The following is a 20317-nucleotide window of genomic DNA, read 5'->3' as shown; positions in this document are numbered from 1 at the left end:
TTTACATTCTCCAGATGATTATATAAGGTCTGTAGAAGCTCGACATATAAAATGCTTTTTTGATTGTAAAGCAATAAGCGCTGCAGATTTTTCGGCCCTAGTTTTCCACTCGGCTTGGTTACATAAACGTTTCCAGAAACTGCGGGACATCGATAGAGGGGCCGTCTTCCAGAAAGCCTCTTCTGAGGTCTTCTGAGGCCAGCTCTGGTCAGAAGATTTATAGGCATTTCTTTCTCGTACAAACAGATTTAGAGCACATTCACCGTTCTGCGCTTTTGCAAAGACTTTTTTTAAAGGGTCCTATGTGCCAGTTAATGAAGTCAGAGGTCCTACTGCAGGCTCACAGATAATGCCAGCGGTGCAACCGTCAGTTTACAGGGAAGAGGAGAGCGTTTTGGCAGTCGCCAATCTGAATCACAAGATGTAGAACACTTCCTGCAAGACACATCATTTAATGAAGTTTAAAAGTCGTTTTGATTTTATACAGAGTAAACAGGGTAATGGCCAGCTGCCTTTGAAACGTTCACGAAAAAGACAATTCCCTAAAATAACTAGTAACTAGACACAGAGGGCTGTGGAACCAATGAATTAAAGGCTTTATTTATAACATACATTTTATTCATAAAAAGAACCATACAACAGAGGAACAGTTTATATTGAGAGACATGGCAATAAATACAGGGGGAGAGGGGATTTTTTACGTACATGAGGACATTATGGCACAAGGAAACAATGCGATAAAAGCCCTAAGCTGAGACTTGTGTTGGTCGTGACTAACAAACCCTTAGAGTACTTGCACGTCAGCATGGCTGAGGACACACTCCAGCGATCTCATGGTAAATGAAAGGACAGATGAGAAGGCCACATAAGGGTGTACGACATTCTCCCTCATTCAACTAACAGATCTCACCATTGTCATCTCATTTTCAATATATTTCAAAAAATAATGTTTATTTTAAGACACTTCTTAAAGATCTTTCCACAAAGAGAGGAGGGGGCATGTCTTTTAAAGAATTCCAGCGGAAACTGTGCCCTGGGACTGACGCGCATGAGTTTTGATCTCCTTTAAAAGGGACAAATCGCTTTATTCTAAAAAAGTAAATAAAAAGGAGGCAAAAATTTGTGTACAAAGCCGATGCTGCATAGTTGTCGCAAAGGGAATTGGTACTTCACAGTTACTCTGTACTTCATAAAAGGAGGATAAAAAGGAATGTTTTTTAACCATAAGATAACAGAACTCAATATCATTACATTTCTACAGAGAACTATGATTGATTAAAAACACTGCCACTCAGTTTGGATGATAGGAATGCACGTAAGGCAATATCTCTCTTATGCATCAGTAAAAAAAACAAAAAAAACAAAACAAAAACAAAAAAGGAAGACTAGCGAGGATAGCAAAAGACTTGCTCTGTTGATAGAAGGTACTTGTTAATACTGCTCAGACTACCAGCTACGTATCCTAATAGTCGATTCCCTGGTCGTCATAATGCCCGCTGTATTCGTTGTGGTAGCTGCCCTGGTACTCCTCCGGGTACTCGGCCTGATAGTCACTGTCGCTGATCTCCGAGCCGTTGGTGCCTGTGCCCTGGCTGCCGTTGGTGTGGATGATGGGCTCCGTGGGCGTGGCGCAGTATTTGGGGTCGTACACCTGCCGGCCCAGACCGTACACGCTCATGCCCTTCTGGGATGCCACCTTGTTGGTGCCCATCTGCAGGGAGATGGTGGAGGAGTCCAGTGGCTGAAGCGCCACCTTCTGGTCATAGATATCTCTTCTGGTGCCTGGGGCTGCCATTCCCGCCTAAGAGGGGAGGAGGGAGAGATGGAGGGTATGAAGGAATGTGTGTGAGAGTGTGTGTGTGTGTGTGAGAGAGGGAGAGAGAGAGAGAGAGAGGCCAAAACTCAATGCAATCATCGAACATGTGGTCTTCTGCAGCTTAGCATCAACGTAACCGCAAGACACTTAGTTCTTAACAGAGCTGAGTAACTCTCAGTGGTATTAAAACAGCTGCAGCACTTGTTTAAGTCTGCTACACAAAGCAGACAGTGATTAGTTTGAATCTCGCTCTCTGTCTAAATATCAAAATAGCTGCTGCCATGTACATATTATGCCGATTCCTGGGTCAGGGAGAAAATCACATTCAAGTGCACAAAGACCAACTGAAATCTGTTATTTGTAAGGGTGGAAACATCTATATGTGCCTCACTAAAAGGTCACATTGAAGGGTACTGCTCTAATTTACTTCCTATCTACTATTAAAACTTTGTGGGGTTACCTGGCTGGCTCCCTTGTTAGTTCCCATTTGAAGGCTAATGGTAGTCTGGTCATACGGCTTGTCGGTGTGTGTCTTTGGGTCATAAAGATGTCTCCTGGTCCCGTAAGCAGTCATCCCAGCCTGACTGGCACACTTGTTTGTCCCCATCTGCAAAATGACAAGTGAAAAATATCTATGGTAACCAGAACTGGGAAATACAAGTTCTCACAATGATGTTCAGCCACCCAACCAGTAATATGAGATTCTAGAAAAATCTAACAAATGTAAAAATCTGAGAACACCGCCCTGGGCCTATGACACTTGTCACTGTCAATGCCGCTCACCTGCAACCCAATAACGCATTGGCCAGCCTTCATCTTCTCGTCATCAAAATGTCGCGCCTGCTTGTCTGCGTACTTCACGCCAATGTCGACCTTGGTGTCCAAACCTTTGGTCTTTGCCTGTGAAATGAGTCAAGTGAACAGTGCTTAATGTCTGAGCCTCTTCCAAGAAGGGGCTTAATGCATGCAAAAGCTGGCCACCACATCCGCACGGCTGTCCATCTTGAAAAATGCGCAGGAGACGCGAGTGCCAAATGTTTCCGGACACTTAAACAGAAAGCAAAGAAACCTCTGCCGGGAAACCCCCTCCCCCCAGCTCTTTGTGAAAGCTGGGAACGTACCATACTAGCCAAAGCAAGGAGTGTGGTCTGGACTTGAGTCATGTTCCCATTTTCAAAGAGGTCATTCGCTTCAAAGATGTCATTGGGCTTCAAGCCATATGCCAGAATGGCCTTGATGAAATTCCCCAGGTTCTCCAGCTGAGGGAACAAGAGAAAAGGGCCATTCAGTAACACGGTCGAGATGCAACAATGTACAATAAAGGACACGTTGTCTGGCCAGAGTGGTAATCACTTAACCAAGGAGCTTACTTACACCCACGAGACAGGATGTTGCTGCAGCTCCTTATTATTATTGCAGGAACTGTTTTTTTTTTCCTGTGCTCACTATTCTAGGCAGGATGACACTAAGGACAAAAGATTTCATGAGGCTGCTGGTCTTAAAAAAAAAAAATAAAAAATAAAAAAAAAAACCTGGCCCTTACCTTGTGCCAGTTCAGTTGTGAGTGGTTGATTTTCTTTATTGAGCCAGGCTGCAGTTTGTTGATTAGTCTAGAACAAAAGAGTATGCAGTGTCATAGCACAGTAATTCACCTACATTGCAAACTGAACTCTGGCTCACCCCTTTCTCTACATCATCTCTGAAGCATGCATGCGTTCAGAACTCATCGAACAGGAAACACAACAAAAGGTTTCATGAAGGAATCTAGGCAACAAGAGAAATGATACACTTACACAACAGCACAAACAGCAGGTCAATGCAGTAGGGACAACTGGCTGCGTTACATTACATTATTGTCATTTAGCAGATGCTCCACTCTTATCCAGAGAGACTTACACAGGTCACAGTTTTTTTGACATGTTACCTATTTATATATCTGGATATTTACTGAGGCAATTGTGGGGTAAGTACCTTACCCAAGGGTACGGCAGCAGTGCCCCAGCGGGGAATCAAACCAGCAACCATTCAGTTACAAGTCCTGCCCTTTACCTGCTATGCCACACTGCTGCCTTGCATTACTTTCCAAAGTGCTGCTGCCGCTGCAGCGAGACGTGCAGACGGGCCCTGGGATCGATGCTCTGTAAATCTCAGTAAGCATCTCTGCGGCGCCCCGAGCTGCGGATTACAACGGGAGTCGCACGGAGGGAGGGACACACCCCCCCCTGCAATGTCAGTCTCTGTCTCACAATGTCAGACTCTACCGCAGTCCCCCGGGGGACGTGACACGGAGACTGCGGCGAAGGCCGGTTGCACCGCAGAGCGAGGGCGAGCGCGCGCGCACACACACACACACACACACACACACGCACACACACACACACGCACACACACACACACACACACATGCACGTGAATGTGCACGTGCTCATGTGCAGACACACACAATCATGCAGAACTTCAGGCAGGCAATGAGGGAGACACTCACTCGCAGAGGATGACCCCATCCTTCAGGCCCTTCTGGAAGTTGTCGCCAATAGGCATGCCCGTCACATCCTCGATCCAGTACCGAAGCTCCTCCTCCTTCTGCGGGTCATATTTCTGTGCAATCTGAGAACACAGGAAACAAAAATGTCAACGCTTGTTTAACCACTCTCGCCTCTATACAACTTTATTGTCCTGGTATGCTGAGTATCACCTAGGAAACACACCCACATTGCAGAGTGTACAGCAATTTATAGCCCTTGAAAATTTATAGTCCAATCCCCATAATAAGACACCACACATTTATAGAGTGTCAACAGGAGTTGTCAAGGAGTGCAACAAATTACACTGGTTATAAAATAACAGTAAAGAACAATACCACGCACATTCTTTGAATAAAGCTGGCCTTCTTATCAGATTTGGACTATTGGTTTGCTCTTCAAGGGTCAAAGGGCATTGCTCTGAAAAAGTATGCATTGTTGTGCTTGCCTCAACTTCATGTAAAAGAGTCAATGATTATTTAAAGGTAAACTAAACACAAATGTTTGGAGTTAGGCACAGTACAGACCAGGCAAGCAGACATTGCTCAAAGGGCTAGTTAATAAATGCTTGATAATTTAACTGCAGCCAAAACCTTCTGGTTTGGGATGAATGCCAAAATAAAGTATTCATCAGCTTTTTAACATGGACCTCATTAATTACGTAAATAATTACAGATTAGGATTAGATTTACATATGAAAAACCACCAGCATGTTCTAGTGCAGACATTTTCAGATAAACATCATTGGTGCTCTATAAGGAATCAAAACTTAATGAGCCATTCAAAGTCTTGTTTCATCATTCAGTTCAAACTGCATGCAATGAAGACAGTTCTCTACTTTTATCACATCATGATAGTAGTGAAAATATTAACCACTTAGTGTGTGATTACTCCTAACATTACTCCATTAATTCTTCCTACCATGTCACATCAAATCACAAGGCACATAGCAGATAGTAGATGTACTACACAACTCAACACTACGATTTCACAACATATTAACAGATATATCATTACAAGATAGGCCCACACTGCACAATGTGGATAAATACAATCTGACATCTCAGAAGGCATTAACACATATAAGGATATAAGCCAAACACACGATTATACTTCCACTCAAGACAGAGCATTTCCACAATTTTAGATGAACTGGAGGAACTGCAATGCTTCAGCAACGAAATCAAAGCTGACGGGCTAAAGATATGGCCTCCTGACAGAGAAGTGCAGACTTTGCCATTTGTCACGTTTTGTTGTTTGTTGTTTATGGCTGAATGAGATGTTCAGCGCCTGGGTCACGGTCATTGCATCAGAGATAAGGCTCACCCATAGGTGGGCCAGCTGAATCACTGCCTCCAACTTCCTGTTTCGTGGGTTGGGCTTAATTTAACCTTGGAAAGCACCATCGGTGTATGAGGACTCATCCAACACGTCACAAAGAGGCTGATTACCTGAAAACCTCTGAACATTTCAGCAAGAGCTATGAGTATCTGCATAAGCAAATCACCTGAAAGAACATCTACACCCTCAAGCACAGACAAATCAGTGTTAACACTGGCTGCATCTACATAGCAGAAGACCAAACGGCACATTCAGATGAACACAGGTAATCTGTGGACACCAATGTTGATGCTAACTGGTTATCTTTTTCCCTTCACTGAACATTGGTTTGCAATTGTCAAATGTATCAAAAGTGAAACAAAATAAGTTTATGATGGCTTGGTGGATTCAGTCAGATATGCGAGGAGACCTGTTTTTCAAAACACCCCTCTCAATATCTGGATGTTTGTTCTGGAGAGGGGCCAACGGCAGCAGGTCACACAGGAAATTGCATGGACACATTCCACTACAGCGGAGTTTCAGTTAAGGACGGCTCCACAAGTTTCAGCCGTGACGCTCCTCAAACCCGAACTAATACGCACGTCAAAGAAAAATACATTCAGTATTAATAAAGCTTCCACTTTTCAAAGTATTGGTTTTCATGGGAACTTATGTGAAAAATAAGCAACTTAAATCCGGTAACTGAGCAGGCTTACAGCCGCCCGGTGCTCACACTGAGCTAGTAACCAAGGCTATCGTCTCACAATATTCTGTTGTGACTCTGGGGTGTTTTTGAAACATTCTCATTACTTACACAATCCCACATTTGAATTGTACCGCATGTCCTCGAATGTTCCACCTGCAGCAAGTTTGGAAAATTTGGTATCTGCAGGCCTTAAAATTTGAACTACAGTCACATCAAGGGACAAGTTCTCATCATAGCCAGATATGTCTGTTGCACCAGAAGTCTAACAAAAAGCTTAGCAAAGATGTTGCTGACGGATATTCATGCCACCACAGAATTCCAGTATGAGGTGTCCTGTAACTGCACTCTCCAATTGAATTTCATCCTTGTCTCATCAAAACACTTAACTTGGAGATGTGAAGGAAATCTGGAAAGGAAGAATGTGAATAAGTTAAAAAAAGAACATACTTCTTGTAAATTTCACCCACCTCTCCAAGTTTACCAAATGGAAATGGCGTCTTAAAATGCTGAGGGCACTACACATGCTGGCAGTCCGCAAAGTTGCTCAGTGCTTTGTCTTTAACAGTACAGGGCTTTGCCCTCAGATACACAGGCATGTCATGTGAGCAGGACAGACGAGCAGCTACAGTGTGCCCGTTAGCTCCAGGGCGACCTTAAAACACCGCCTCATCAACGCCGGTGACGGAATACACACACACACACGGCTTTAAAGAGCCCTCTCTTGGATGGGGAGGTCAGGGCCAGGCCTGCTCTGAGAGTTTTCAGGCAGACCCCATTTTAAAGGAGGGGGGGGGGGGGGTGTGAGTGGGTCACAGATGCACGGAGCAGAACATCTGCCGTTCTGTTCCTCGCCACGGTCCGCCAATTGTTTGGCTTTTCCGTTCCTGTGCAACAGAGTCGCTCCCTGCGAGCTAAAAATCGATTCATCATCATCTCCACTGCTACTACATCCTCTGGCTGTGCTGCCAACTGTAAACAAACTGAAATGAATAAAAACAAATGTTGAGCAAACCAAAGCAGGCTTGATTTGTACGCGTGAAAATGAGCGGAACCTCTGATAAAGCTGAATTCCAGTCCCCTGCGCAGGATTAAAATCTGGAAATGCGTAAACCTGTTGAAGATTGCTTACTCTTACAACACAAACTCCATGCTTATTTCACGTCCAGTCAGCCATTGCCCCATCCTCATCACAACGCTGATGGATATCGGAAAGCGGACAGTAGACTCGGAGCGCACTGAACGGCACTCTGTGATTCAGCGTGAGCTCAGAAAGAAGGCTATTCACCCATAATGTCAGGCTATCTTCTAAAAGGGCAAAGCTGATGTTATTTTCCAAAAACGCCTCCACGCTGGAACACTTTAAGGCCAGAGTGCGGCACACAAGGTCAGCAAGGGAACCCTGACTCCACCACCCATAACAGCGAGCCTCAAAGCGTAACCAGCAAGGAATTAATGGCCGCTAATTGGGAGACTGCACCCTTTAAAGAGACCCACAGCACAGAGCACATTGATCCTGTGCTAGAGAGCGAGAGAGAGAGCTACATAAATTAGAGGGCAGAGCCCCTTTCTTTCCATTTATTCCAGCAGTCATTCTCCAGGAACACAGCCAAGTCCACAGAGAGAGAGAGAGAGAGAGAGAGAGAGAGAGAGAGACAGATCAAGAGTGAGGACGGAGGGAAGAGGGATACAGATCTACACTCGACAGAATTGTTAAAGCCGAGAGCCGCCGAGGGGAGAATCTGGAAGGCTAACGGCTTCATTCTGCAGGACGCATGGCACGGTGCGGCCGCCTAAGCGTTTCCTGATGACCGCACAGACGTAGGGAAACATCTGGCCGGGTTCGGGGAAGCGCACTGCAGGGGCCTCGATGCGAAGCAATCGATGCAACGCGGGCCACCGACTCTAAGCACAGGGTAGCGAGCCGCATATTAACAGTACACTTCAACCCAACCTCGCGCATGGGCTCATTTAGAAAATGACTTCAAATTGCTTAGTTCTTTGATACAAACAGCTTTTACGCTGCCATTATGACTTTGGCACGTAGTGTTTATGAGTCATCAGACTGAATGCAGAAGGATACAATAGCACCCCTTTCGGTTCTCATCACCCATTTGTTAAATCACACTTGAGACTAAGGATTGCACAGCTAGTCCAGGTGGAGCTTCTTAATAATTAACCTTGCATTAGATCAAAAGGTGTTCAGCCAAGCACAGGGTGTGACGATATTTTCTGTATATAGTGCTCTATATAGTGTTCTGGAAAGATTTGTTGGGTGGGGTTTTCTGGTGGGCCTAAAAGTCCAGACTTTTCAAAAGTATGTGTGGCATCAAACAAAGCAAGTGTTTGTATTTAAAGAAAAGAAAAAAGAGCATCCACAATTAGACCTACATTGGGATTTCATGAATACTGACACAAAAAGCTTTGACAAAAGACTGACTCATGACCTTAAGTACATTATAACTGTAGGGCAGATAAACACCAGGATGTCTGGCAAGATGTTGTTTTAAACTTAAATGAAATCTATTTGCATCTGACAAAGCTTGTCTGGCTCATTTAATCCCTTACTGTGTAATTCCATTAGCCATGAAGGCCTGCCAATTAGCTTCCCTTTCCCCTCCGACACTCAGAACCCAGGAAACCTCACTTCCCATTACAGCTACTGTGAGTATTTTTTTTTTTACTTTTTAATAAAAGCGTATCTGTTCCATCTTTAGATAGATAATACGACTGATAAACTTCCATAAAATGTTTGTAATATTATTCACTTGCAATAATGATACTGTTGCCAACTGCAGGCATTGAAACTTAATTAGAACAGACTTACTATGGGCTTATGAGACATGTTCCCCTTATTTTGACCTTCACAGAAAACAAGGAAAATCTAACTCAGGGTGTACCATACTTTCAGATTTATTCATAATAATGGGGCCTTCATATTTATTTTTACTCATCTTCTTGTATAGGTATAGCACAAAAATCAGTATTATTTTGCATAACCTGCAAAATGCAAAACAAAACTACTTTAAAAACCAATATCACCGATTTCAAAAAGAGATGAATTAAACCTGAACCAATCTTTCTTACCCATTAACTTCAAACCCTGGGAAGAGCAGGACAGGGGTTTTCCTGGAGCCATGTGCCTTGGAATGGCAGCGCGGGGGTTAAATGGCAATGACAATGAGCTGCGCTGAAAGCAAAGCACAAGCTGATCCGATCCCGGGAAAAGTCCCCCGTCAGCACATTGCAGGGAGCACCCCCCCCCCCCCCCCTCCCTCATTACAGTATCTGCAGCAACGCTGCACACTGCTGGCGCGTTGCATAAAGCACTACATTACCAGGGAGGAATGTTGGAGTGCACTGCAATGCTGCCCTTCCATCTCAGTGCTACCCTAAGTACAGCTCTACCTAAACCAGCTACAACAACAACCTGGGCTGCATACGGCAGGTCAGGGCAGTACAGTACCCTCAAAGTTGTGTTGTAGCTGGTTGGGGTGGTAGAGTGTGTGGTCGAGGTGGCGTTGTCCCTGCTCGCGGGGTATAGTATCCAGCCCAGGTTGTGTTGTAGCCTGTGGAGGGGGTGTAGTACTTGTACTTGGGGGGTACAGTATCCAGTCCAAGTTGTGGTGTAGCTGGTTGGGGCTGTGCTATAACACAACTTGGACTGGGCACTGTACCACCCTGACAAGGTACAGCACCACCTTGACGGCACACCGTACCACCTCAATGAGCTACAACAGAACTTGGACCGGGCGCCGTACCGCCCTGACCAGGTATGGCACGTCTTCGACCGGCTACAGCGTTACGCAGGCCGGACTCGGCACCGCCTCCACTGGGCACGGCTCCAGCATCTCATCTCTTCATCCTCTCTCGCCTTCTCTCAGGACAGAAGCCTGAATGAAGCCTCCATTCATACGGCTCGCTGGCCCCCCTCCAGGGCGCCGTGCTGGGGCGCTGCTGGGAACCCCGCACAGTGGAGCGCTCACACGCGCGGGGCGGGGGCGCACACCCACACATGTGAAAGGGAGAAGAGTTTCCCAGGAGCGAGACAGACAAAGCTGTGTGTGTGTGTCCCGGCCGCGGCTGTAACCTCTGCAATCAAAATGTTGCAATCTCCTTCCAAAGTTCCAGAGCGTTAACACTAGAAGAGCACTCAAGAGATCACATTATCAGAGACAGGCCTTCTTCCATCAGCTGAGTTAACACAATAACTATTAGATCCTGATACATCCTCATACAGCCTGATACATAGTTATTAGACAACCATACATGTATGCATGGTTTAATCATTATTATTAGTACTACTACTTGCACTAATAGTAGAATTATCTAGGCGATTTACACAGCACATTTTTGCACAGAACACATACAGCTTTGATGGGTAAATAAGGACCTTGTTCAAGTGTATGATAGTTCACTATCCCTCTGGTCACAAGCAGTGTGTTTATAATGTCAAACCAACAGCTGGGAGCCAGAGCAACCCATTCCACCCCTGATGCCGCAAATTTTCCAAAACAGCCACTTGATCCTGTCGCAGATGAAGCTAGGCGCAACACGCACTGCAACAATACCTCGCATAAAGCCCTCAACATGGAGCCGAGAGCCAGATAAAGCAAGCTGCAGAGAGGAAAAAAAAAGACACAAATGTGTTTTTTTTTTTTTTAATGAAAGAGCAAGGAAGGTATGGCGGGGTGTGTATGCGTGCGTACGCACACGCAAGCCAGACACACTGACAAACGCTTTCTGTTTTTCCACTTAGGCCTCTCGCACTCGCACAGCCTCCTTCAGACAGCTGCTGGATGGAAAGTTGTCAGAGTAGGTGTCCACTTGTACAGTTCTGCTGAATTAATGACTTGGCAGTGCAGCGCATCGCGTAGCAGTGAAGCGGCTCTCACTGCCAACGCGTTTCGGGCACTCGTTTGCCACCCGCGCACGTTTTCTCTTCCCGACAATCGGAGAATCACAAGCCACTGCACAGCACATTTGTTGTGTCAACAATTCGCCCACCCAAAAGCAAATTCAGACTCCACAATGTTAAAGCACACACACATACACACACACACACCAAGACCTTACTATGGCCTGGCCAAGCGCGCGGAAACACACACAAAAACAATAATGTGAGTTCAAGATTTCACATAAACATTTATGTAATGAGTAAATAAATGGATGAAAATATTCTCATGATTTTATCAACAATTATTTCTCTGAAAGACTAGGAGCTGACAGTCATTTCCATAAAGATATGGATATGATAGCCCATTACCAAGCATGCCTTGTTCAGAGTGATGGGAAGTACCCTGTACTAAAAGACTACACTAATAGTTTTGAGATTGTCTTACTTTCACTATAATAACATGAGTGGTAACAAAGGTTGTAACTGGACTACTGTGGTCAACTGGATGTCTTTGACTAGTCACTACCATCCAGGACACTACTGTGCAAAGGCACAATCAGGATCAAGGTTTCCTGGCAGACTCTGCGAATAGAAGAAAGGGTATCGCTTATCAGCCTTTGGGACAAAAGCAATATTCATCCACACAAAACTCTACTTTTAAGAACCAATTACTTGTAAGAATCAAATAATGTTGAGCATGAAAACTGGACCCTTTGAAAACTGCATCTACTCTATCCACTTTTCCAGTTCCAGGTCAGGAAACAGCAGTAACAGAGCGTAGCCACTACTCTCACCTCGTCATCCATAAACTTTGTATGCCCTTTTAAAGAGGTCGAATGTAGGGCAAATTCACCTTTTCCCATCTTTTTGCACCTTAATACAGAATTAACAGCCCATATTCATTACCAAATCAGGCCTGGGTTAGGATACTCTGGCTCAGAGCAAGAATCAAAAACCATTCCTATACTTGTGAGTTTTAGGCTGTGTCAACTGTGACTCTGTACAATGCAAGAACACCTGATTTTACCAAATGTGTAAACTGAACAAGCATGTAAGAAGCAACCTTAGAGTAAAAACACAAATGAAGAAGTGAGACATTGAGTGAATAGTGTTTCCTGTTGATCTTCATTAACAGAAAACACCTGTTAGCTATGGTGTCAAATCATGGTTTGGTCTGGGCCGATGAGGACTGACTTTGTGGGCCGCAGACGACCTTCAACTGAGGTTTTCAGGGAATCAGCATTTTATTTCAGTCACAGTGGTGCACGTTCTGCATGTATGCATATATGCACTGTATCACAGTTTTCTGGAGTGAATGCAGCATTACATAGATAGGTCAAAGTAGTGCATTTGACACTGTAAACAAATACAGCTGTATACCAGAGCTGAGCGATTGTGTGGTTCTTTATATTGTTATTTGACCCAAAAGTTTTAAGCACGTGCAGATCCAGAGAAACCTTTTGACAAACTCGAGACCAAAACATCCGGCCTCTATTACTCTACAATGAAAATGTCCCATTTATCCAATGTATCTGTGAAAAGGGCATTTCTGTGCATGTAAGTAAACACATACTGAGGATTACAGCTGAGAGACAGCTCTGAAAAGGGACTCTTTCACACAATGGTGCATCACAACTCCACTGCTGGAGTTTGAACCCAAGCACACCAACTGGTTGGAGACATTTGTTTGATTATTCAACATTCACCTTGGTGATTAAATGACAGACCAGTATGGGCAAGCTCACTGTTTTCCCGAAAACAGAATAAAGGGATTCAGAGGCAGAGCTGAGAGAGATAAGTGAGAGGGCGTTGAGAGCATATTATAAAGTCAATATCAAGACCACAAAAATGAAGGAATCTGAAGGCTTGCACTGCATTTGCACAAAAGACGCATACTACCATTATTCAACGAAAAACCCCTATTCACAGAGATCAAACTGCAGCTTGGAGTCAGCACTGTAGGTTTTAATGTGAAGAGGAAAAAGAAAGGATTTTCAAACCCTGTGAACTCTGCAGTCTTGTAAATGGATTATGACAAGCCAAGAACTCCAACCCACCATTAACTGAAGCAACAGCCCTATTATTTAGCTTCTTGGTGAGAGGAGTGCAGGGAGCAAATGTATTACCTTGATCAAACAGGAAGCCTTAATTGAAATTTGGGGTCCTGCCAATCTGATAGGATAATGCTAATACCTTTCACGCAAAGCATATAATTAAAAAAGGACAATAGAATGAAAATTGTAACTTCATGCTATTACCTGCTGTGCAGCTGGATTATTTGAACACAAAGTTTATTAAAGGTCAGTATCCAAAGGTACAAAGGTAAGGCTCTCCAGCAACTGGTCTTTCTAATTTTTAAGTTTCTTTTCTAGGTTTTATGTGATTTGTCTTGTAATTTTCATATTTTAAGAATAATTATTCCAGTGTTACACTGCTAAGATCAAGTGCTCTCTAAGTGGTGTCTTTCTACCAAAAGAAATTAATAAATAAATAGATTAAAAAATATATGAATTGTCTTCCATTAGCTAAAATCATGTCAAGAACCTGTTAAAGAGTTGTTGTAGAACATATTGTGTAGGTTGATCTCCTCAAAGGCTTCAAAAACGGACTATCATCAGCGATTCATTTAGTCTTCAACAACTGGGCTACAGTATGTGCCAGTGATTAGTAAGCTGTCATATTTAAGTCTGTTAGCTTACCTGATAGGCAAGGGAAGTAAACAAGAAACAAAAACCATCTTTAAAAATGTAACATAATGTCAATAAAAACAATAAAATTATCGTTATAAAAATAATGTTAAATGTATATAACACATACTGATCTTGTAAATGTGCCAAGGTCAAGGATCAACATGATTGCTCTGTGTGTAGCGGCAGACATCTAGCGAGGAACGACCATCACAGAGGCCGTATGTGCACACAGAAAGATGTGTAGAGGAAGAAAGGGCTGTGCACCCAGAGATAAAGGGAAAGTGTGGGGAGATACTATGACAGATGGAGAGATAGAGAGAAAAGGAGTGTGGGAAGGAGATACTCACAGAGTGGGTCGTGGGCCTAGCGCATGAGCTCAGCTCTCCCAGCACCCATTACATAAAGCATAACTGTTTTCCCCTCGGTTCTCATCAGCATTTGCCTTCAGCTCAGTGATAAGACAGCAACACTCCATTTCTCTCCCCCCCGTACAGCTGTAGAGTACTGGAACTGACATTCTGGGAATAGGCAAGGTCAGTACTGACTTTCTGGGGGTTGGTGCACCCCTTCAGAACAGGAGAAAACCCATGATCCCCTAATCCCCTCTGGTGACCTGGACTGAACTCCATCTTCTTCCTTTTTCTCAGTACCTCACTATTTTTTATAAAGCATCCAGGTTCAGTAAGGGCCTGACTGCTATGGGCCCCATAAGGATAATGTGCTTTTTTAGACAATACTAGACAATAAACTATGAACTAGCAGGCATGTTAATGTACATTAAAATTAGAAAGTAACAATTATGCCAAACCTCCCAGAGGCAGCAAATTAAATCTCACAAAAAACACAGCAATTGCATAGACACATTTACAAATCTGATTAAATGGATTGGAAAAAAAAAAAGATTAAGTAAGAAATGCAACTACAAAGAAGGCTTGGAACCTGTTCAAAAACATTTTAAACTGCTAATTTCACATTTCAAATAAACTGTGCAAAACAAACAATATGCCAACCATTAGAAAAAATTAAGGGAAGAAAATTCTTGGGGTTTACTGTCCCGACATGGACCATTTCCCACACAACTTAAGCCTTGTGTTCGCTGATGTCATCTGTAAAATGATTCTGTGTTAGTGAAGTGACAGGATTCCAAAAACTTAATGGTTGCACCCGACTTCAGTACTTGCTATTAGCATTTGCTATCACAAGGAACTATTCAAGAGCTGCGCCAAACCAATTACATTAACGGTGATCTACCGACTGGTGGTGGATCTAACCACTCATGCCCAATCCGAATGGATTAAATCAATTACATAACTGGTTCATTTGGCACAGCAAGCCCTGCTGCCACAGAGGCCCTTCTCCTGCATCAAACTCCTGCACAGGACAAAGACAAAGCAAATGCAACATAATGCTATTCTGCGATGAACAAACTGAACCCCTACATGTTTTGCATCAGTATGCAACAACGTCTTTCAAGTGGTGTATTCAGAATCAAGCTTTCTTCTGTCATTGACAATATTTTGGGGAGAAACACACTGTTCTTTTAATGAAATGTGAAAAGTCTGGTCTTTATTGACAGTAGAAGTTTATTTCAGGGGATGTCTGTGTGTTCACACATAAGTTCCGCTAGAACCCAGAATGATCCCTCCTTCCACAAGCTATCAACCACTGCTAGGCACGTCACCACATCAAGATTGGGTGTGTTTGGCAGACAACATGGAAAGTATTTCACGCTGGTCAAAGGGAAACCTAATATGCTAAATTTAACGACCCATTTCAAAATTCTTCATCTGACCCAGTTACATGTAAATGAACTGAAAAGCTTTGTAAGAATCAAACAGAAGTTGAGCAGGTATAGTATTGAAAACCTTTAAAAATTAAATTTTAAATTAACATTTTTCACAGCGGGTGCTGCAAGTAAGGTGTTCAACAGACATGTGTTAAAACTTCCATGGAGCCAGAGGGCAACACAGTGGCAGAGCCGTAGCGCCTGATCATACCGCCTGAGTACTGCCTGAAGCCAGAGACATGCTGTACTCGGTCTCCTGAAACATGATTTGTCAACATGACACTTTGACATGCGTGACGCCAAACTGCAGCCTACTCACCTCTGTGCACTTTCTCCCACTGCTTTCACAGAGTGACCAGATGGGAAAACTCACAGACAAGTTAAATAATAACACAGTCAGCAAGATTCAGTGAAAATGAAGTATTAACCTCCACTGACCCTTACCATAATACCGTACAACCATTTGTAATTAACTAGGATATCCAGATATCCTAGTTAATTACATACCACAGAAATGAAAAAAAAAAAAAAAACTACAAAATGAGTACCATTTACCACAGCAGTTTTTCACTATAGACTGTCTTCAGATTATTTATTAGGCCTTGTCAAGCTAAGGCATTACTTAGAATCTGGCTATTCCACTTCTAATAAGATGGATTACAGGGTTGAACACTTCATGTGTTCATACCACAGACACTGCAGGTCGGTGTTGTTGCCCAGTGAAACAGCTTGCCTTGTCTTTTCTGTTTCTCACTGATAGGTGCTTAAGTAAGCAACCTTGCAATCACAGTAACAGTATCCTTGAGCGTGATTAATGGCTTACATAAGAGCAGGTTTGACAATATCCATTAATTTGAACATCGTTCAAATATGACACACGGAATTTTAGAACGCCATCCTGCTCTTAACTACGCATCAGCAAAGAACACCAGTTGAAACGCACCACTACTAAACATCTCAAAAAAAAAAAAAAATCCACAAATGGGTCACAAATAACACTTAATTATATTGTATGTATACAAGACTATAAATGAACATTGCATTGACAAAAGTAACATTATCCTGACACATTTCTCCTTGGTGCATTTAAAAAGAAGAGGGAGAACCCAAAGTTAACCAATCTGGAACCGGCATATGGAAACCAGTTGGCCGCCTCTGGCCTACTCGCTTCCCATGGATAACCGATGATGTCATGCTTTAGTAATTTCAAAAAGGACAGGGACTTCATCCTACACGTACGTTCTGACCTTTGGTATGCACAACCAACACAATATCCCGACTCTGCTTTTATCCACTGACTATAGATACTCGGGATAATACCATTCTATCTGTGAGACGATTCGGCTTTCGATTCAATCAAAAGATATTCTAGAGACAGTTGGCGAAATTTCATCTAATTTGTCGTTTTTGACGGTGGCACTATTATTGTTTCGCTTTGCAAGATAACCCTATTCTTGACAATAACGTACTTAAAAATCATCTTGCGCATTTGGTTTACTAAAATTTCCGTGTTTTTCGTTTGTTTCAATGAAATATGGTAACTTTTGTTTTATAAGACAGGCGAATAATCAGATATGTGGCTTTTTACGCTGCCTGTGCAAGGCTCCTCCCTTCAACCTTTAACAATGAATTAGACATGAATTTCATTCATATGGCTTCACCATACCCGCTGCCAAACTGGTGCCTCTGAAAACAGTGAAATCTATTCGCTATATGAATCGCAAATAAGGAGAGCCATGTTTAAAAAAATCTTTCGATCATTTAAGAAATTTATGGCTCATGGAATCACGGTAATAACTTACTAAAAACCATCTAAAGTAATACTGCATTATTTATATATCTGTAGTGACAACAATAGGCTAATAACGTCGCTTAAATTATACAATACTGACTATATAGCAGTAGATTTGACACTCTTTAGTAAGTACACTAAGCATTAGTATTAGACGAGTGGAGTCGAATTTATTCAATCAAGAGTTGATTTTAAAAATAACTTAAAATATGCATCTGTTTTCCGATTTTGTAGGGAGAATGCCGTGGATCTGTGTTTGCAAGTTTTAGCTCCTGAACAGGTAGTCTAGCTATTCTTGCGTTCCCTGCAGCCTACGAGCAAACCATCGTCAGAAAAATCATTAGATATGCGTATCATCGGCAGTGCGCTGAAGTCTTCGTACTATCTGCACTTTCCCCGTTATTAGAACAAAAGCTGCTTATTGGAGTTAAGAATTGTACCATTGTAACGAAGACTAGCCTTAAACCAACCAGCTATTTTAGACTTCCCAAAGGGTCCCAGTTTTCGCCGAATCAAAAGCCCTGCGGAATCACACCATTAGCGAGAGCTATTCACGGATACAACTGGAGCATGAAAGCTCACAACCCACAGTAGGCAGTTCAAAACAGTAGTATTCAATAAAGATAAACTGAAAATTAAATCATGCGGTAAGCAAACCCCGTTTCTTACCTTGCTTTTGACTTCTGCAGATAATCCGTAAGCAGGTCCCTTGTTGAACTGAGCCATTTTCTTTAAAGTTTTTAAAAGTGTCAATGTTTCAGACAACCACGTACGAGTCTTTTCTAGTCCTTTGATTTCAAACAACAAGGCGTAGTTACTTGATTCAGTTCGGCGCGGTCCACAAAGATATATAAATTCCGTGCGTGCTCGACTGATCAGAGCAGTTTTGGGAAGATAGCGTCGCCACAGAAAGTTCTCGTTTCAATAGCTCAGTTTTGTGCTGGAAAAAAAATGTCGAAAGACGATTGACGGATACATTCGAACCAATCAGAGACGTCAATTTTACATACCGTCTTTCTTTTGTTGCGCTCGGGACAGCGGCGCTGAAAGTTGCAGTAGTTGAATGTATGAGTTAAATTGAGGAAAATAATTTTTAAAAAATCAGAAAAACGACTTTTAGTGAAGTTTCACACATTTCCGTGTTATATTCGTGTCTTTATTCGAGGTTCTAGCAAATCATCATTGGAAAAATAGTAGGTTGTCTACTTCCAAAGCTTAGATGCGGACCCCTTCAGATTGGCGACGTGCATCGTGCTTTTAAAATCGACAATTTGGGATATATTTGATACACTATGTAACTCATTCTGAGGATTCACGCAAAGAAATATAGTGTTTATGGCATGGGTCCAGACAGAATCAATTATCAAAGAACTGTTACATAATCACGCTATATACCACAGTTTTTCTTGGCATAACTGATACCCATTTCTCTGAACATCTGCATTGCATGAAGCCTATTAGTCAAAGACGTGATTGTAAAAACAGACGACAAGGGAATCTTTCCATCTGGTATCATCCCAAAGATTTCAAAAAAAAAAAAAAAAACGTAACCAGAGCGTGGTGTCAGGATGTTTCAATCAGGCAGTGTACATAAATCAGTTAACGTCCTTGCGATACCATGAAGCAGCATATCTTATTTACTTTGAGCTGAACAGCTAATACATGGAAGGTGCTGAGTCCAGTGACCTCTAATCTGCCATCAAGGTTGAAGAGAGGACAAAGACGTGAGGGGGAAACAATGCGACAAGGAAGTTCTATTTGTTCAGATACCTATCTCTCTCCTAATGACACTCCTCTTTCAATGCCTGAATAAAAGGGCACTCAACGAGAGCAGACTGGCAAACGGTACAGTGCATATCCCTGTCATCCTTATCGATTTCATAGAAGCCCTAAATATATAGCCTATTTTTTTTTTATCCAAAATACCACGATTGCACTAAACGTCATTCAAACCTGTCCATAAGTTATCCATTTGTCCTGACCACCTACAGATAGACATACACATGGACATTCCATAACCTCTGTCTATGATGGTGGAGGAATTAAGTTTTTTCTTAATCTTTAACTGGACAAAAAAAAACAAAAAAAAAACAGACCAGTTTGACACAAATTGCAAGTGCTAGCTGTCCTAAGCACTTGTTTACTTGTAGTGCATGCAATTATGGGGACTTAAGATGTGGTAAAATAACATAAGACTTCTGTGGACTGGTCACTTAATAGCCCATTTGCAACATTCTCACAGTCATTGTAAAATGTGACACCAGAACCTGTTGCGCCAGTGTCATACAAGTGAGGTGCATTACATGGCTGTAAATTAAAACATGATGTACTGGATTGGGGATGTCAATCTCTCTTGGCCTTCAGATCTCATTTGGTTCTATGGGATTTTATCCACAGACTTAAAACAGCATTCAGCTTTATGTGTCAGAAACTGGTTTACCAATAAGGGGATTTAAAATCACATAATAAAGATGAATAACTAGTTAAGTTAAACCAGATGACTGCAATCACAACCATATATTAATAGGTTTGTTTTTCAGTAATTATGACAATTACTGAAAAGTATTCATTTTAGCAATTTCAAAATGAAGAGGCAAGCATTTCATGCTACCTCAAATGTTGGCTGCAATACATGCATTCACTAGATTCTGACAAGAGACACAGGCTTCTTGGTCAAAAACCAAAAGTCTGGGGTTTGCTTTCAAAGGCCTCTGGAGAAGCAGATCTTCCCAGCTTTATTTCAAGGCCTTTAGACCCCAGACACCTGAGACGTGTGCAGCTCTGCAGCTTC

At 42.6% G+C, this 20317-nt stretch overlaps 1 protein-coding gene across 1 annotated transcript; it reads right to left on the bottom strand.

The window, feature by feature from the left end:
- Positions 1–585: 585 nt before the first annotated feature.
- Positions 586–18456, bottom strand: cnn3a (calponin 3, acidic a). The gene is made up of 7 exons (XM_036521119.1): positions 18196–18456; positions 4302–4423; positions 3360–3426; positions 2938–3075; positions 2600–2716; positions 2277–2423; positions 586–1801 (listed from the first exon to the last, which is right to left on the bottom strand). Exons 1-7 carry the CDS (start codon positions 18250–18252, stop codon positions 1463–1465), a joined length of 987 nt encoding a protein of 328 aa, XP_036377012.1. The 5' UTR covers positions 18253–18456; the 3' UTR covers positions 586–1462.
- Positions 18457–20317: the final 1861 nt, after the last annotated feature.

This window comes from Megalops cyprinoides, chromosome 2 (assembly GCF_013368585.1).
Source record: "Megalops cyprinoides isolate fMegCyp1 chromosome 2, fMegCyp1.pri, whole genome shotgun sequence".
In the NCBI taxonomy this organism is placed as follows: Eukaryota; Metazoa; Chordata; class Actinopteri; order Elopiformes; family Megalopidae; genus Megalops; species Megalops cyprinoides.
This window is presented reverse-complemented; position numbering and strand designations above follow the sequence as displayed.

Excerpts from the sequence above, each read along its gene's own strand:
- cnn3a (XM_036521119.1), bottom strand. The coding sequence starts at position 18,252 with ATGGCTCAGTTCAACAAGGGACCTGCTTACGGATTATCTGCAGAAGTC. Across the intron at positions 2,424-2,599 it reads AATGCGTTATTGGGTTGCAG|ATGGGGACAAACAAGTGTGC; the intron begins GTGAGCGGCATT and ends GTCATTTTGCAG. Across the intron at positions 1,802-2,276 it reads CTAACAAGGGAGCCAGCCAG|GCGGGAATGGCAGCCCCAGG; the intron begins GTAACCCCACAA and ends CTCCCCTCTTAG.